Raw genomic sequence first — 18,682 nt, 5'->3', positions numbered from 1 at the left:
GGAAAATTGGACAGGTACATCCAACACAATGAAACTAGACCATCAACTTACACCATACACAAGAATAAACTCAAAATGGATAAAAGACTTACATGTAAGATGTGAAGCCATAAAAATTCAGGAGAAATCTTAGGTAGCAAAATATTAACAGATACATATCCTAGGGCAGTGATGGTGAACCTATGACATGTGTGTCAGAAGTGACACGCAAACTCATTTTTTTGGTTGATTTTTCTTTGTTAAATGGCATTTAAATATATAAAATAAATATCAAAAATATAAGTCTTTGTTTTACTATGGTTGCAAATATCAAAAAATTTCTATATGTGACACGGCACCAGAGTTAAGGTTTTTCAAAATGCTGACACACCAAGCTCAAAAGGTTCGCCATCACTGTCCTAGGGCAAAGGAAACTAAGGAGAAAATAAACAAATGGGACTGTATCTAAATAAAAAGCTTCTGCACAGCAAAAGAAACTATCAACAAAATGAAAAGATAGCCCACTGCCTGGGAGAACATATTTGCCAATGATTCAATCAATAAGGAGTTAATTTCAAAATATATAGGGAACTCATACAACTTAACAAAAGGAAGACAAACCATTTTAAAAATGGGCAAAGGACCTAAATAGACACTTCTCCAAAGTGGACATAGAGAAGGTAAAGAGACATAAAAAAAAAACACTCAAAGTCACTGATCATCAGAGAGATGCAAATTAAATCAACAATGAGGTACCATCTCACACCTGTCAGAATGGCTATCATTAACAAATCAACAAAGTACAAGTTGTGTAGAGAAAGGAAACCCTAGTACATTGCTAGTGGGAATGCAGATTGGTGCAGCCACTGTAGAAAACAGTATGGAGTTTCCTTAAAAAAATTAAAAATGGAACTCCCATTTGACCCAGATCCCACTTCAAGGAATATATCCTAAGAATCCTGAAACACCAATCAGAAAGAATATATGCACCCCTATGTTCACACTAGCGCATTTTACAATAGCTAAGATTTGGAAACAATGCAAGTAAGTGCCCATCAGCAGATGAGTAGATAAAGCTATGGTACATTTACAAAATGGAATACTATGCAGTTATAAAAAGAACGAACTACCGTTTGCAACAGAATGGATGGACCTGGAGAGTACTAGTATTATGCTGAGCGAAATAAGCCAGTTGGAGAAAGATAGGTATCACATGATCTCACTCATGTGGAATCTAATGAACAAACTATACCCAGAGACACAGAAGCAGGGAACAGATTGCAGAATCTCAGAGGAATGGTGGGAGAGGGTAGGTGGGTGGGAAGAGATCAACCAAAGAACTTGTATGCATAATACATGGACACAGACAATAGGTTTGTGAAGGCCTGGGGTAGAAGTCGGGGGAGGGCTAGAAAAAGTCAATGGTGGGAAAATGGGTGCCGGCATTCTTGTTTCAGCATCAAGAAGGGTTCAGGAATCCGGAGAAGGCTGTGCGTAGATTAAATAGGAGTCCAGAGACGAAGCATAATTTTGAAAGGCATTTGCAGGTCAGAGGAGCTTAGCTTAAAGCAGCGGTTCTCAACCTGTGGGTCGCGACCCCTTTGGGGGTCAAATGACCCTTTCACAGGGGTTGCCTAAGACCATCGGAAAACACATCTATAATTACATATTGTTTTTGTGATTAATCACTATGCTTGAATTATGTTCAATTTGTAACAATGAAAATACATCCTGCATATCAGATATTTACATTACGATTCATAACAGTAGCAAAATTACAGTTATGAAGTAGCAACAAAAATAATTTTATGGTTGGGGGTCACCACAACATGAAGAACTGTATTAAAGGGTCGCGGCATTAGGAAGGTTGAGAACCACTGGCTTAGAGGAAACGAAGATCTAAGTTCTAAGTTCTCCTCTTCTCAGGACCCCATGCTTTTTATTAACACAATTTGTCCTGAGGGGAGGCAGAGATATACACTTCAAAGGGTCAGGTTTTCGTATACAGAGTCCATTGTCAGAATGAATTAGCCTATGGCTGTTCAGGTGTTTGGCCAGTAGGAGGCAATAACATGTAGAATAAGATGCCCTGAGCTGTCTGGCAGCCAACAATCATCCCTTTTCAGGTTTGGGGTAATGCCCTCAGCCATTCCCAACAGGTGACTACATGTGTGACTCAGCCTTTGTTGAGTCTCCAAGTTCCATCAACCTTTTGATGAAACTTTTGCAATTATGACATGCTGGGATTGGCTTCCGGCAAATGGGGACATATGTAATATTTTCAATAATAAAGATTTTAAAAAAAACTTGCTACTTAGAATATGATAGAATATAAACAATATCAAACCACCATCTTGACAAAATACCTTGCCAAGTATGATATCCTCATTTTTCTTAGTACCAGTAGGCATTACAAAAATTCTACAACCTTCCCAAAGCACTGATTGGGTAGTCAATTTTTTAAAAATGGAGACATTATGTTAATGTTAGTGCAATTGTTCCAACTACTGAATATCTGAAAATAAACACACATTGGCCGTGGAATATTACTGAGAGGGAGGGCTATATAATGGGTAAGAAGAGCACCAAGTACTTGACCCAGACATCCTTGATTCAAATTCCAGCTTTCATTTAAGAGCTGTGTTGCCTTGAGCAAGCTACCAAGCACTCTAGTTCGTTTCCTCATCTACGAAATGGAGATAATAGAAGTCCTTACCTCACTGAGTACTGTGAGTTCATTTACATCGACAGTGCCAAGATATAGGAAGCACAAGAAGCACACAATTTGTATAAGCTGTTATTATAGTTGGAGCCACACTCCCCATATTTGCCTTTTGAGTATTGCATTTGTGCAATGTAAAGGTCCCTGGTAGATCTTTCAGTTAGGATAAACATTGACACTGAGAAGAATATCATGGGACACATTTGGCATCAGTTTACCCAGAAGATTATAGGGCAGGAACTACATCTTTCCAGGCAACATCACACTTTTGTCTCCACAGGAGTCCCAGCAGCAGTAGCTGGCATGGCAGTTCACACAAGGGTTGGGAAGCTGTGTTTTCCCTAGATGACAGCCAGGTGCAAGGAGATGAGATTCACATCGATGGGAGTGAAGTTCACTTACACGTATCATCATGATGTAAACATATCTGATGAATGTCTTGTGTCTGGAATATGGGGTGTTCGAGTAGTACAGTATGAGTATAAGATATTCTTCTGTTCTGACACAATATAGATGAGAAACTTAGAAAATAAAGGAAAAACTAGCATGTCTTCCCCTCTTCCTCCCCCCCCAGTATTCCTCTTGGCTATCAATAAAATAGGGCCCTGGCCAATGTGGCTCCATTGGTTGGGTGTCATCCTGTGCACCAAAAGGTTGCCAGTTTGATTCCTGGTCAGAACACATGCCCAGGTTGCGGGTTCCATCCTGGGTAGGGGGTGTGCAGGAAGCAGTTGATCAAGGTGATCCTCCCATTCTCTCCCTTTCCCTTCTTCTCTTTCTAAACATCAATTTTAAAACATCTTTAAAACATCCATTACAATAGGATTTTGACAGGGTTTTCCAGCAGACATTCAAATGTTGGATTTTGTAAAAAGATACAGATGGTCTATGTATATTAGTCACATGGAGAAAAAGTTGGCATTTTATGAGGAAACAGAAAATACCTTTGATTGTTGTTATGTTTCTTTTCTGTACCAAAGGATTGCAGACATATCTCTAAATAGGACTGAAGCTTATGTCTGAAAGCATGTTTAAAACTGGACAAAACTGCACTGTAGCTTAACTGAAAGCACAGAGTACATATTACAGAAGTGAGACTGCAATAAAATAAGCTTCCTGTAGAAAGATAATATTGAGGACGACTCTATCTAGATGGTCGTAATTTGGATTGTTTGCAAATACATCTTGCAGTTACAGCAAGAGCTAACTTACTGAATGTAATCACTTTATATTCATTTAGATCCTCAAAATAAGAATAAAACAACAGCAGAGGCAGAACTTCCCAATTTATGTTTGGACACAGACAATACTGAGGAACTTATGGTGTCATTAATAGACTGACAAGCTCAGGCGTTTTGAAACGACACCAGTGTTGTATGAATAAGCACAGGTCACCAACATAGGAAGGGTGGCTGTCTTCCTATTCACTATGGTAGGAGAACAGATCTCTGATTTCTTTAGGATACGAGCCTTTAAATTAGGTCAAAAATCCTCTTTGAAAAGTTACTTAACACTTTGGCCCCTTTACGGAACAGGGAGAGGGAAAACAGGACGCTGTGTATAGGTACCTGCATGCATATTTATGTATTAACCTTATAGAGGTTTGAAACCTTGATTAAGAACACTTCATGTGGCTCAGACAGGAATGTCATCAGATATTAGGAAAAATGGCTCCTTCTACGGTAAACGTTTCAAGTTACATTTGCCCAGAAGAATTTTCAGTTGTTGAACATGAGTTGTAATGAGTTAAAAAAAAAAAATTGGGGTCCTGGGTTTTTTAGTCTGATGACTCTACCGGGCCTTTCAAGTAAATTTACGTTCTGCACAGGTTAACTGACTGAATTGTGAAACTCAGAAGAACTTTGTTCAATAAGTTTAACATAGAGTCTCTAATATGATGCATTACCCTACTCCAATTTACTATTGATTTCACAGAAATAATTCTGTTGAATCCTCCCTTTGAAGGATTTCTCATGAAAGTAAACCTGGATAAAAGGATAAAAGGACATGCATAATTTTTTGCAGACGTAACATTATGCAGTTATTTTCTGTGAGTAGGTACGACCCACTGCTTGGGCCTCCAGCAAAATTCCCGACCATTTGCTAGGCTTGCCTGTGCTCATTGCGTGTGTGGCCAGCGATTTGGTAATCGCAGAGGGTCATGCATCTTAACACACATAGCTCTCAGACCCTGAAGAGCCTCATTGAATGTCTTATAAGCTTTCCTAACGAAATCACAGTATTCTCCTAGCAATTGTCCTAATCTGTCTGCAAAAGCAGTCTTCATGCTCATAGGGTGATACTTCATCCTGTGGGTGTTTGAGTCACCCAGGGAGGTTTACTATGGCCATTTTGGATTTCAAAGTAAACGCATTTGTAAAATTCCAGCATAAAGGATCACAACGCTACTGACAGGGCTTTGTTGATGCTGGGAGGAAAGAAGACAAGGCACAGATTGCGCTTAAACGTCCTCCCTAGACTACGGGTTTTGCACAGCCTTTATATAGAAAAATCAAAAGGAAATAAATACCATCCATACACAGCAAAGGTTAATGAGTCAAAAAGAGGATTAGGGAATATATGTTTTCGTACAGGAAAGCCCCAGCCACTGGTGACATCCTGGACAGCAGGATCTTCTTCTGCAGAAGGCTTTATGCTGCTACAGAGCCCTCGGGTAAACCAAGTATTTTCATGTTTGAGAGAGAAATTTACCAAGAATCCTCAACACTATTCATGCCAATTCATCAGTTAGGAAACACTTTCTTCTTCCTATGGTGAGAGTGGAAACAACTTTAAAATCTAAATGGGTTCTGGGAGGTTTTTAATGAAAATTATTAATTATTAAAGTACCGATTATAGCCTACAGTTTGCCCATAGAGAAATGTTAATAACAACGTGTGTTATTCTGTTCAAAGTCCATTGTCTTTTGAGTTGTGAACAGGTGTAGAAGCTGTGTCGTCTGAAGTACATAGGAGTGCTTCATGAAATCCTGTTTAATGTTTGCCAAACATTTGTCACTCCTGCCAATGAACAGATTTTACATTTCTGGCTTCAATACACAAAAAGACTTAAAGATGTGTAGTTGCCTAGTATTACTACCTTTCAAATTACAAATTTTTGTTGTTACCTTTTCAAGAATTTCAGGCTTGGCATATAATGGAGCTAATTAAATTTTTTTTCCCTAGGAAGCAGCCAGCCAGACCACTGCCCCAGGCATATAACCTCACTTACTACTTCCCTTCTCTCATTTATTCTGTATGTGAGATGAGACTCTGCACGCTGCAGAGGTAGAGTACTCAGACCAGGCAGCTGCTGATGGATTTTAGGAACTACAGAGTGGGCGTCTGAGTCTCAGCCCTGACAGCACACATCACAGAGAGGCGATGCTGAAGGCATATCTTTCGGTCTTAGTTGGTCGTGGATGACAATGTGTCAAACGGAAATTATGGAAGAGGCATCAGTTGTATAAAAATGAACCAACCTGGCTTAGCTGTAAGGTATTTTGCAAGATTCTAGGAGTACCACCCTATTTTCCCCTGAGATTAATTTGTGAGCAACTCAGACAACATAGTAATTAAAAATGGAATCATGTGGGGAAAAGGTTTCTTTTAGTCATGTCATTAATGCAGCTTCATGATTAAGCCATTTTGTCCATCTTCACAAGAAGGGGATTATTCTTAAGCATTTAAAAATAATTATTTAGCAGTCACCCTACTAGGTTCTTTACACATGTTATTTAAATTCAATAAGCATTTTTTTTCCAACTTAATATTTCAGGAAACCAGGATGAAACTGGTTAAAAGATTTGCCCAAATTACCAAATGGCAAGCTAGGAATTTAAAGCCAACTTTGACTAAAAAGCCTTGTCTTTCTTTACTAACACACTGCATGATACACTGAAAAGTTGTGTTTAATATAGATAATTTTAGGTGAAATTACTTGGGAAATTTTCATGAAAGTAAGCAGTATTCATGCATGTATACATTTGTATGTGTGTATGATATTTATCATAAACTATCAGTTCCCTGCGAGGAAGAATTTTTAGTTGTTCTTATAAAATTATATGTAATATAGCCCTTATTATGCATAGTCATATGTTATAGTAGGGCCTAGTATCACCCCTGCAAAAGGGAGAACCATTACAAGGAAAGCAATGACCATCTGGACCTTATAATATTATATAGAATTTATAGAACCCATTTCACTAAAAACCAACAGAAGGAAATCAATCTAACATATCATCTTAAAAGATAAAATATGGGTTTGTGCAGAAGATAAATAAATACTCAAATATAGATGGATAGATTGATGTAGATAATTTCACACACACACACATATATCTATATGTAAAATTAGAATGAACTCATTCATTTCTGGGATAAAGTGGCACATTTCAGTTTCAGTAATATTAAATCTCTCTAGATTCCTGATTGCACTCTTGACTAGTATTTCTTTCTTTTCCCTCCTACAGTTGGACAGCGTCACCTCCCTAATCCAAGCAGCCAAAAATCTAATGAATGCTGTCGTGCAAACAGTGAAAATGTCTTACATTGCCTCAACCAAGATCATCCGAATTCAGAGTCCTACTGGGCCCCGGCACCCAGTTGTGATGTGGAGAATGAAGGCTCCGGCAAAAAAGCCCTTGATTAAAAGAGAGAAGCCAGAAGAAACTTGTGCAGCGATCAGACGAGGCTCCGCAAAGAAAAAAATCCACCCAGTGCAGGTCATGAGTGAATTTAGAGGGAGACAGGTCTACTGAAACCACTATTTTACTCTATGTCTATATTAAAAAGTCCTGGCTAAACACACTGCTTTAATTTTACACTTGGTTCATACTGTAAATTCACTGTCTTTTAGAGTTTAAGCCACAAGTAATATAAAACATTGAAGGTGGAACCAACATGAGCACCCTATATTTAGGGTCATGTTATCTCTGTATGCCTAATACGTAATCAATATACATTTGTTGAATGAATGAAGCCTTCAGGTGCCATTCAGCTTTTCCCATCACAGAGAATATCTTTCATTCACTACCAAATGAACATAGGAGATTCCAATGAGTCTTATTCATCGGTAATAGCTTGATTACATTCACCCTTTTACTTTTAAATTTAAAAATTGACATGAGCTCTTGACTTGGTTTTCAATTAAAAACAGAAGACCTCATAAAATATTTTCCCATGAAAACTTTCCTTACTTGGCCTGATATGACACAGATGTGTGATCCTTGCTATGGTGGGGGGCGGGGGGTCAATCTCTACATGTCTCTGTCTACTGCCAACTGATTAGGGCGACATCTATCAGAAACTAACCAACCTTGAGCAGTCAAGCTGCCTCCTAGATTTTTAAGATCAGCATTGATTATTAATGAAGCAATTTATTAACATTATAAAAGTTACAATGAGTTTTGATGCCACAAATGTGCCTTCTAGGATCCCATTGTGTTTAGCAGTTCTGCATGTTGAGAACTGGGTTTAAGTGAGTCCATCAGAATTTATACATGGAGGGAGAGTTATTACCCACTTGGCGAAATGGGACATCTAACTACTAGGATATCCCTGAGTGAATTATGCCAACAGAAGTGTTAAGCAGTTCTGCATGACTCTAAAATTTCATTTGTATCAGCTTGCAATTGTAATTAAAAGGAAACGGCCAGTTTGAAAAACCTTTGACATTAAGATATAACTGTGTAAAATGTATCATTGAACTATGAAGTAGAGTTCATGGCAATGTAGCTGGAGTGATTTTTAATAACATTCTTTTAAGTAAAAGTCATTGAGGTCATTTTGTCTAACTGTGCTCCCAGTGCACAGTCTCAATCATTGTGCTCATCCCTAGTTGAGTTGGTAATGAACTTCATAATAGTCTCAGAGTCCAGGGCATTGCTTGTCTCTCTCATGCTTTCGCCTTTGCTCTCTGATGGAGTTGTATTTCAGTTACACTTTTTTTCATGCATAGAGCCACCATTCACAGAATGTTAAACATGGGTTCCCTATTCTACTTTATTAATGTGATACTACAATTGTAACTACACTTTGTAAAACGTTGCCAATAACATATTATTTCAACAGCCACCTCATCATAGTTTGATAAAGTAAAATTCAAACATGCAGCACCAATTGATATTGGGACGACTAGTCTGAGTAACTCAAAGGAAAAAAATGGGGAAAAGCATTTATTTAATAGGTTATATTAACTATGAGGAAATGATAACTTTTATTCTAATGAATTATTTCATTTTTCTAAACTTTTGAGTTGCCTGGGCTCAGCATATAAACTTCCTAGGAGGTAACAGCAATAAGCTCTCCCTGTTTTGAACTATGCGCTGGCCTACAGTAATTATTCTGGACAGAACCCACTCTCTAAAAGAGAAGGCAGTGCAGGAAGGAATTAAGAAGTTAAAAATAATTCTATGTTCTAGAACTACCTTGATAAATGAAGCAAAATAGAGTTTCTTTTGTTGAAATGTTACCATGTTACCATCATTTTCTACTCGAAGAGTAAACATTACAAGAGTGACATCTATAACACATCCTTTTCTCAGATAGAAGTGCAAATTTATAATTTAGTTAAGAAAATAAATGTTTAAGATATCACTTTACTGCTAGGTGCACATCTTAATTCTTAAAGCCACATGCTCAAGAATCACAACAGTCCCCTTTAGAAAATGTAATGTCCCTTTGATCCTGCCTCAGCTTTCCACAGGTTGGAAGATAGAATGGGGCATTAGGTGCCAAAAGAAGAGGAGTAACTTGAAATTACTCAATTACTAAATATCCTCTGTATCTTTAAAATAAACCGACTCCACACAAAATGAGACGTGAACAAGGCCTCCTCTTCAAAGTAGGTAGATTTCCGACTTAGCTCAAAGTAAACAACTTATAATTAAAACTTATTTTGAAAAAAAATAAACTTGGAAATTAGCCCAGGAGTAAAGCCAGCTGTAGTAATCAAAGGTGTAATAAGAACAGGATGCATAGAGCTGAGAAAGGCATCTGTCTGCCTGAGTGAATTTTTGCAGTTGGGCAACATTTCAAGATTTAGTCCAATTCAAATCTGCTAATAATATAAGTGCTAATACACAGCAAAAATACTAACAAACCTTTGCATTACAAAGCATAGTTAAATGAATCTAACCAGTATGTATGAATGCATTAGATAGCTTTCTATTTAAGCACTTCTTCTCTAGGGGAAAACTTTAATGAGAATGATACCTTGGTGGCCCATCTATGCACCTTTTCAAATCACATCACAAAGATCAGTGCTTCATCCTGTTCATCAAAGCTCAATTTTTCTTTTAGTGAAATCAATTTATAGAGGAAACAAAAACTCCTTGAGGAGAAGAACAGGGTTTAGACTACCTACAAGGACAGTTTCCTCCTGCTTAGCCACCAGCATAATTGTCAAACATTAGACTGGAATCAGAATGATAAGTTAGAAAATATCCAAGAAATCATAATCCACTAAAGATTTTTATTATAAAAACTGGAAGGTTTTCATTAAACAGGAAAGGCAAGTCATACGAATTTCTCTCTTTTAATCATCACAAGTGAAAATTATTGGATTAAAATATTTGTTTCTTTCTAATTCAGTTTCTGGGTTATAACTCAAATGGGTCATGAAAAAAACAAACGATTTTTTGTATAGTAATCTGTTATATATCTCCTTCCTGTTTGTCTTATGGCATGAGTGAAAACTATAAATGCATAAGAAAATACAATATTCTTAAATGTGCCTTCTGACTTTTGCACATCACTTTATTTATTAGTATCAATATAAATATATGTCTGCCATAAAATCACTTTGTTTAAGGGGTAAGGTCCAACATAGCTACATAGAAAGGCTCATTCTTGCACACTTAATGGCTTCAAAGGAAGTCAGTTTTTAAGTCATACCACAGCAAGACAGTGACTACACAGTGAAGTGCCCAATTTAGTCCTCACACCCAATAATTAATGCTCATCAAATTCAGTGAGGAGTGGCTGAAAAGCCGAAGAACAGAGGAAATATTTTCAGTGGCCTTCACTTTCAAGGTGGTCCTTTCATCTCACCCATCCCTGTGCTAGGTATCCTATTAACTGCTGATAATTTCCACCAGAATGACACAGGACTGCTCATTCCAGGCAATTCCTCCAATTTATGTCCTTCCCTCTTGGCCCATGCACCGAAAGTATCTCTCATCTCCTTAGGTGTCTATGCTACCTACAAACTGATAAATAATTTCTATAGTGTTCTAGTTAAAAGTATGAATTTTAATTCCCAGCAGCATTATTCCTTTTTTTTATTTCTATTACAGAATATATTCTTATTCCTTTTGGTGTGAAAGGCACACTTCCATGCTAGGGATTGTGGTTCCCATGGATACAGATGTCTGTACAATAGTTGCAGAATGGGTGGAATGAGATCTGAGACTTTTCCTTGTGATATTTATCATTCGCTGGTGAACTCATTGCAGAATTGCCAGCTTGTTTCAATATCATTTTTAAGTAATCCTTTAGGTCAGCAAAGCAGGCATCAGAATATCAAGTTGAATGAAATGTATTTCTTTTGTCAGCTTGTTTTCTCCCAACCAACCTGCCTATTGTATATTTAGGAATCAAATAGCCATTTTTTGGTTCGGGAAAGACAGAAGTATTTCTGTTTGACTTGATCAGAAAATTAAGGAGCACATAGTTAAAGACTATAAATGGCATTATTATATTAATAACTATTTTTAAGTAAATGAGGAAAATATTATGACTTGAGAAATTTATATTTATATATCACATACCAGGAATCAAAACTTATTTAATAAGAACCCTACAGCATTTCTTTTGTCATAATTCTCTGTCCATACCATTATAATATCTTTAGCATTAGTATTTTACAGGTTACTACCAAATCCAATAGGCCTGGCTTGTCTAAAATCAAGTGTATGCAACTAAAGATGTCCTTATTAAGGTTGTAATACTATCCTAGACATTTAAGTGAGAGCAAGAAGAATTAAGTTTTTAAATTATTTTTGTCATTTTTAACCAATTCACATGAACACAAAATATTTTCTATTATAGCAAAAGAAATAATAGTTTACAGCATTAATGCTTTCTCCTAACTAGCAGGATAGAGACTATCACTTAACATTTCAAAAGAAGATAATTAATACTAATTGAGAACACCATTTCCAAATGGAACCCAACCTTACCAGCAACCTGTCTACAGGCAGTAGGTGGTTGGTAGGGCTGGCCTTATGTAGATCCTGGGATATTTTATGGCTGCAGTCTGCCTTATGCCATCCAATAGTCCCCATTGGTTTATGAGAACAAACACAAGGATTGACTTTCAAAATTCATTTAATACGTTGGAGAAAAAGCAGTAAAGACTGAGCATTTCTAAAGAAATATGGGTAAGAAAGTGACAGAGGTGAGGGAGGGTGTAAGAAAGGCAGCTGGCAAGCAGAGCCTAGGAAGGAAGAGTTTTGGTTCCATGAAGACCAGGCAGTCTCCTCCTGAGGAAGAGGAATATGATAGGGTACTTGTCTTTGGTGGTTTGCGTGAAGTCATGTAGGAGGCAGGAGGATGAACTATATAATAGCCGAGAATGATTAATATTGTGTGAAAGATGAGAAATGGAAATTCAGCCAGTTTCCTAAGCTGATAATGGGTGAAAATTTCCCCACTGTCAAGAGCTAAGCAGGATAATCACACATTTATATATTTAACAAACATTCATTGAACAACTAGGATGTCCAGGCACTACTTTGGTTCTTAGGATACACCAATAACAAAACAGTGATCCTAGCCCTCCTCTGCTAGTTGTGTGTTAAATGCTCTTACCTTAATAAATTTTCTCAATAACCCTATGGGATAAACATTATTAGCTCCATTCCATATACAAGGAAACTGACGCTTACACAGAATGAGACTCTTGCTCAAAAACTCATTGGCTCTAAAATTGAGTTTGTTGCACTCTAGAGTGTGAGCTTTTGGTCAGCACATTTAGACGTCCTGGAAAAATGAGATTGGATTTTTCAGTTGAAAATAAGATACAAATTTCAAATGCTGGCTGGCTGGCATCCCATGTAATAGCACAAAAATCAAAACTTAAAAACATTATTATTAACCCGTACCTACACTATTTAAAGCAGATAAAGTTTGCTCATATTTTTACCTCTACTAACTGAATGTAGGGTATCGGCCATCTGAGTGAATATTTCATCTATGTGATTTGAAGTAAGATGAAAACTCTTGCCAAATTACTTTTATTCCATAGAGGAGAAACATGCAATGAAAATGCCTGTTTCAATCCATCTTTATTATGGATTGATGAAAAAATTTTGTGGATATCATCTCTTTCCTTTTTTACTACTACTGTGTGTTTGTGTGTTTACAGTTATAGATCTCAAAGGAGTGTTGGCCAAGAATTATCGAAATACACTCATTTCCTTGCATTCTAAACTGACTCAAACTATGGCAAATAACTGTTTCCTTCTTTATGGAGATGACAAATGTATGCAGTGTGTACCTTACTACAGGTACATGCAGTCCTTCACGTTTACATGATCCTTATTCCCAGAGCCAACTGAAGCCAGACTCTTCTTGTCCACATTGCTGGCTATGCTTCTCTATCCCAGGCCTGGGGAGTTCAATCACTTCCTGATCTTTCTGTCAGTTGTCTTCCTTAAACTGGGGTTCCGCAAACTGGGGTTGGCTCTTTCATGTAACCTGGCTGTCATGATGGTGCCCGTTCCCAACTGTAAGAAAGGTAATTCTCTTTGAAAGAGGCTTCGCTTCCTAAAAATCTCTTAAATGTAGGATATACAAAAACCACGTAAATGGTATTTACACAGTGGTCTCTGTGTTTTCATTTGCAAGGTGATATTTTCTAAAATTCTAAAGTTTTCTTCACATTTTCAAGAAAAATGCTTACTTTTTGGTTCTGGGTATCTTGAAAGCATGTAGCATCTCTTTAAAAATGTTAAAGCCCTGTCTCAATAATGAAATCAATAGTTCAAAAGCCTGCAGGTAACTCTTGTCTATTCCAACAGCCGTTGTACTACACAATCCCAGTTCAACCACAGACATGCCATTTCCGTGAATGATCTGAACCTCTCTGTGGCATTCACTAAGAGTCTCACTTAGACTGACAAGTTTTCTTGACCTGGGCACCAAGCACTAAGTTTGTGCTGGACTGGTGATTAATAAAGCAAAGGGGCAAGTCTGATGTATTAGTTCCTGTTCTCTGCTAAACAGAACTTTCCTCCTTCCTGCGGCTTTAAACATAAAATTAACTTTAAAACTGCTGTAGACATAGTGTGCCACTGCTTGCCAAATTATGCCATTATAGCTCTGTGTTCCTTGTGCTGGTATACAATATGCCCATGGGAACATAAATATGAGAATTTCAGCAACTGGCTTGCAGGGTTAAGCTGTGCTTCCAACTGGTTTTGAAGTTTTTCCTTGAGTAGTACAGTCCCTCCAAAGAAAATGTCGTTGGGCTTAAATGACAGCTTAATGTTTCCCTCTGTATTCATGACTAAGTCCCTGAAAACAGAAGTAGACATGTGTTATGCCCAATTTAGTACCTAAGACCAGGAGTTGGGGCTTCAAATAGAATTTTCTTGGGCAAGTTAGATAATTAAGGAGGAATTAAAAATTCCAATGGGCCCTAACTGGTTTAGCTCAGTGGATAGAGTGTCAGCCTGTGGACTGAAGGGTCCCAGGTTCGATTCCGGTCAAGGGCATGTACCTTGGTTGTGGGCACATCTCCAGTAGGGGGTGTACAGGGGGCAGCTGATCAATGTTTCTCTCCCATTGATGTTTCTAACTTTCCATCCCTCTCCCTTCCTCTCTGTAAAAAAATCAATAAAATATATATATTTTTTAAAATCCCAATGGAAATTTCCATATGCCCCTGCTTTCTATTTTGATTATGTTTTTAGATCCATAGTGACTTGGCAAAAATTAAAAATCATTTTATTTGATGTACTTTTATAAGCCACAATTTTGACAAACTTTGTGACATTTCTGCAGCCAATAAGTATGTTATAATTCAGGATGAAGACAGACTTAAACTTAAGACTGAGATTAAAAGTAAGCAATTGATAAGTGTCATGCTTATTGCAACAATATCCTGAGAACTTAAGTGGCATTTGAAACCTTCCAGACTATCGTGCTTTGTATGTGGCATCTGCTGTGCAGAAGGCAGAGCGGGACTGAGTGAAGGCACTAGTGGGGCCCAGTACTATAACAGCCAATTCAAAGCAGCTTTATGGCTTGGCTATGGATAAATGTTGGCAAAAGCACTTGTGGATCTTTCTGGTCCATATCTATCCTTAAAGTCAATTTCACCAATTAATTGTCCTAACCGGTTTAGCTCAGTGGATAGAGCATTGGCCAGCGGACTGAAGGGTCCTGGGTTTGATTCTGGTCAAGGGCATGTACCTGAGTTGTGGGCTCTATCCCCATTAGGGGGCGTGCAGAAGGCAGCTAATCGATATTTCTCTCTCATTCATGTTTCTAATTCTCTATCCCTCTCCCTTCCTCTCTGTAAAAATCAATAAAATATATTTTAAAAAAGAAAAATGAATTATTTATCCAGGAATAGAAAAAACTTTTTAGTACCCTCATGACTGACTTAGAAGCCCAAATACTCTTTGAGATTCTGCATGCCTTTTGTGTTTAACCGAATTAATGAGATTTTTTTTCATTGTAATCACAATTGATTTATTTCACATGTAACACTGGTTTTGTTCTGAAGTTCCATTATTTGAAACAATATTTTATTCCAAGTCACATCACTCTGTAGTTTATTAATACTTTGCTCAACTGATAAACCATGTATGTTAAAGCAATAAAAATAAAAGGATTGGTTATGCATTTGGTAATTATCTTTGGTGGTATGTGTATTAGGTGGGGCAAAAAAAATAAAAAGGAGGTTAATGAATTGCTAAGTAGTCTAACCATGTGCTTCTCAGTATCACTTCATCCCCAGTCCCACACTCCTTCAGTGGTAGATATTACAATTCATGGAGGGTACTTTTTAAAACAACTGCATGTCCAAGTAGCATGGACCACATTGGATAGAATTAAATTAGCTTAAATGAACATTTTGAGGGTCCGATATGGGCATTAGCTCTGACTTTAATAGTCATGTCTATGTATTTGAAGAATTATCATTTAGCATAGAATTGTATGAATAGTTATTGAAAATAATGAGATATCTGAGGCTATCTGAACATACACTCCATAGTGAGCATAGCATATCATTGGCTCTACCAATGTTCCTGCATCTGACTATTGTGAAGTTCTGAACATCCATCCGTGGCTTCCTCACCTCTACATAGGCGACCATGCTTTTTCAGTGTGAAGCCCATGGGCACAGTCTCTGGATCCTCTTCCAAGGTTTTCACACCGCTGTTGTCTGTTCTGAGGCATCATTTTCTCCCTTCCAGACTCCTATTGCTTCAGAACACTTATTGCTGCAGCTCAGTATGTTTCTGTATTTTCTTAAAATGCAGTCTGAAAGTATAGTCTTTATCATCTAATTCCTATGAAACACCATGCTTCCTCTCATTCAGTTCTGCCAGACACCAGCCGTGCGTGTCTTTGTTCATAAAAAAGCCAGCGTGGGGTTGCCTTTCTGTGTCAGTCTCTCCCAGGCCCCAGGAGCCTGGATTTGCTCTGGCATTCTCTCCGCCCTGATCTGTTCATAGTGCTAGTCTGGGGGCGGAAGTGGAACTGAAAGCACTCCTGGCAGGAAGAGTCTGTGCCTGCCTGGAGCCTGAGCTGACGCCCTGACAGTTCCTGGGCAACACCATTAAACATCCCATCCAGGAGCTGTAACGCAGGGACGTACATTACAGCCACCTCGCGTCAAATACCTTGCGGGGGAAAAGCTGCTCTCCGTGGTTGACAAGTAACTCTGGCTTTCTACCCTGTCCGAATCCTTTGTTTTCAAAGAGAAGGGGTAGCTCTCTTGAGGTATGGGGAGTGTCAAACTAAGGGGTGTGGATAGAATGGCTCATACCCAGGTTTATCCAGAATGGCCCTTTGTCCCTGAGGATCATGGGTGTGTTATTCTGAGCTCCACAGGGAGGTGGAAGGAATCTCCACTCCTGCCACTTTCCTGCCTCTTACCACCTCCTCTAGCTCTTGGTGGTGACAGAGTGGTAGGTGTGCAGATGAAGTCCACCCTCCACGTTTATAACAGTGAAGAAAACAATTTGCTAACAGTTAATGGAGCACCACTAAAGGTCAAAGCCAAGGGACAAACATGAGCTGTACACCTCCTGATGATGTGGGCAGAGGACTAACAGAGAGGTGTTGTTCCTCTTCATTTTACTTCAGAGGAAGCCTCCGTGACAGGGCTGGGGTTCCGCTGGGGTTCCACTGGGTTCTGGGAGGTCTCCACCATTCCAGTAAATGCTCAGAACATTCCCCAGGCACTGGCCTGGTTCATTGTGCGGCTGTCACTCTGAGGCTTACTGCTCTGAAGGCTCAATTAGGAAGGCCTGAATGTTGTACCAGGCACCAATGCCAGAGAAATGTTTGAGCTCCTTAGCTCCATTATACTCTATAATCTTTTGAGCAATGATCATATAATATTCACTTTTGTATCTCTATCCCTAGCACAGTGACTGGCATAGAAGTAGCTCAACTGATATTTTTGGAAAGAATGAGCAAATTCATCAGTGTTTTGTTCTTTTTTCCAAATGAATGAATGAATGCAGAATGAATGAATGTGATTCTGGTCCTCTCCAATTATCTAACTGGAAATTCTGAGAGTATGGTAATTCTAAAGTGTATAGAGACAGTAACTAATGTCAGGAATAGAACTTGAAAACTCCTTACTTTTCCTGCCACGTTCTGCTAACTGTCATCAGTGGATTACATCAATGAAAGTCACGGATGAGGAAATGCAAACAGGTGTTTTCACTCATTTGTTTATGCAAAAGTCAAAAATATTTCTTGAGGGACAGTTTTATGCAAAGTTGCAATGAGTGATATAAAGAAGTGTGAATGTTTTGGAACCAAGAGTTGAGCTTATGAAGTTAATTAAAGTGAATAGCAGAGGAAGGGAAATTGAAATGCAGCTCAAGACAATCTCACCCCGGGGGCAAGGAAACAATGCAAGTTTCAGGAGTGCTTGTGTAGAGGTTCTCAGGAGGGTATGGCTTAGCAGACTGGAGAAAGATGACATTCTGGGGGAAAAGACATGAGTGAAGGCACAAAGGTAGGAATGAGCAGGTCATAGGCAGGAGATGACTGGCTGGAGTGCAGTGTGCTGAATGGCCATGGTAGGATAGCAGCTCAGAAAGACAAGGATGGGAGTGTTATATCACAAAGATCTCAATGTCAGGATAAGGTCTACGGCGTTACTTTGTAAATCCGGACAATATTGATGTCTCCTAGGAAGCAAGTTCTCTAATACAAGCAGAGTTATCAGATGACTAATTAGTGAAATTCAGGACGCACAGGATATTCAGAGTGAGGTAAGCCATTAGCAAAAACCAGTTGTAATTATCTTGTATGACATAAACAATTGCTTCTGTGAAATTATGGGGTTAAGGATTAAAAACACATTTTCAAAATAAACTAGCAAGCATCAAACAGACAGTAATGATTGTTAACCCTAAGCAACTGATTGTATAGGAAAGATTAAGTGCCCACTACACTCCATCACATTAAGAATAACCAACTATTTAAAAAAATAATCATATATTCTCTTATGAATGATGAATATTTAAATACAAATAATATTTATTGAGCATTTACTAAGTGCCTAGCTTTGTGCTAAACATGCTAGTTGCATTATTGCATTGACTACTCACTGTTGTCCAGTAGGTATTCTATCTTACTTCCACTTTACAGATAAGACCATTTTAAGTAACTTAACTATGGTCACCATACCAGTGAGTGGCAGATCTGGAATTTGAGCCCAGGAAGTCTGAAATTAGTCTCTACTCTCTTTAATGGAATTATTTTTATTTTTCAACATCTATTC

The 18,682-nt window shown here is 38.2% G+C and overlaps 1 protein-coding gene across 5 annotated transcripts in view; it reads left to right on the top strand.

Annotated features, from left to right (window-relative positions):
- The window catches only part of CTNNA3 (catenin alpha 3), a 1,374,069-nt gene that overhangs the window by 1,310,910 nt on the left and 44,477 nt on the right, over nucleotides 1-18,682 (top strand). For 3 of the 5 annotated variants that reach the window (XM_070432843.1, XM_070432840.1, XM_070432841.1), the window contains one exon: nucleotides 7,173-7,451. In XM_070432843.1, coding sequence (XP_070288944.1) covers nucleotides 7,173-7,451 — 279 coding nt within the window. Of the gene's footprint in view, nucleotides 1-7,172; nucleotides 15,556-18,682 lie in introns of those variants that run through there. The other 2 variants (XM_070432842.1, XM_070432844.1) reach the window with 2 other exon arrangements.

Source organism: Myotis yumanensis, unplaced genomic scaffold (genome assembly GCF_028538775.1).
Source record: "Myotis yumanensis isolate MYYU_CA2020_CCGP unplaced genomic scaffold, mMyoYum1.0.hap1 SCAF_13, whole genome shotgun sequence".
Lineage (NCBI taxonomy): Eukaryota > Metazoa > Chordata > Mammalia > Chiroptera > Vespertilionidae > Myotis > Myotis yumanensis.
This window is presented reverse-complemented; position numbering and strand designations above follow the sequence as displayed.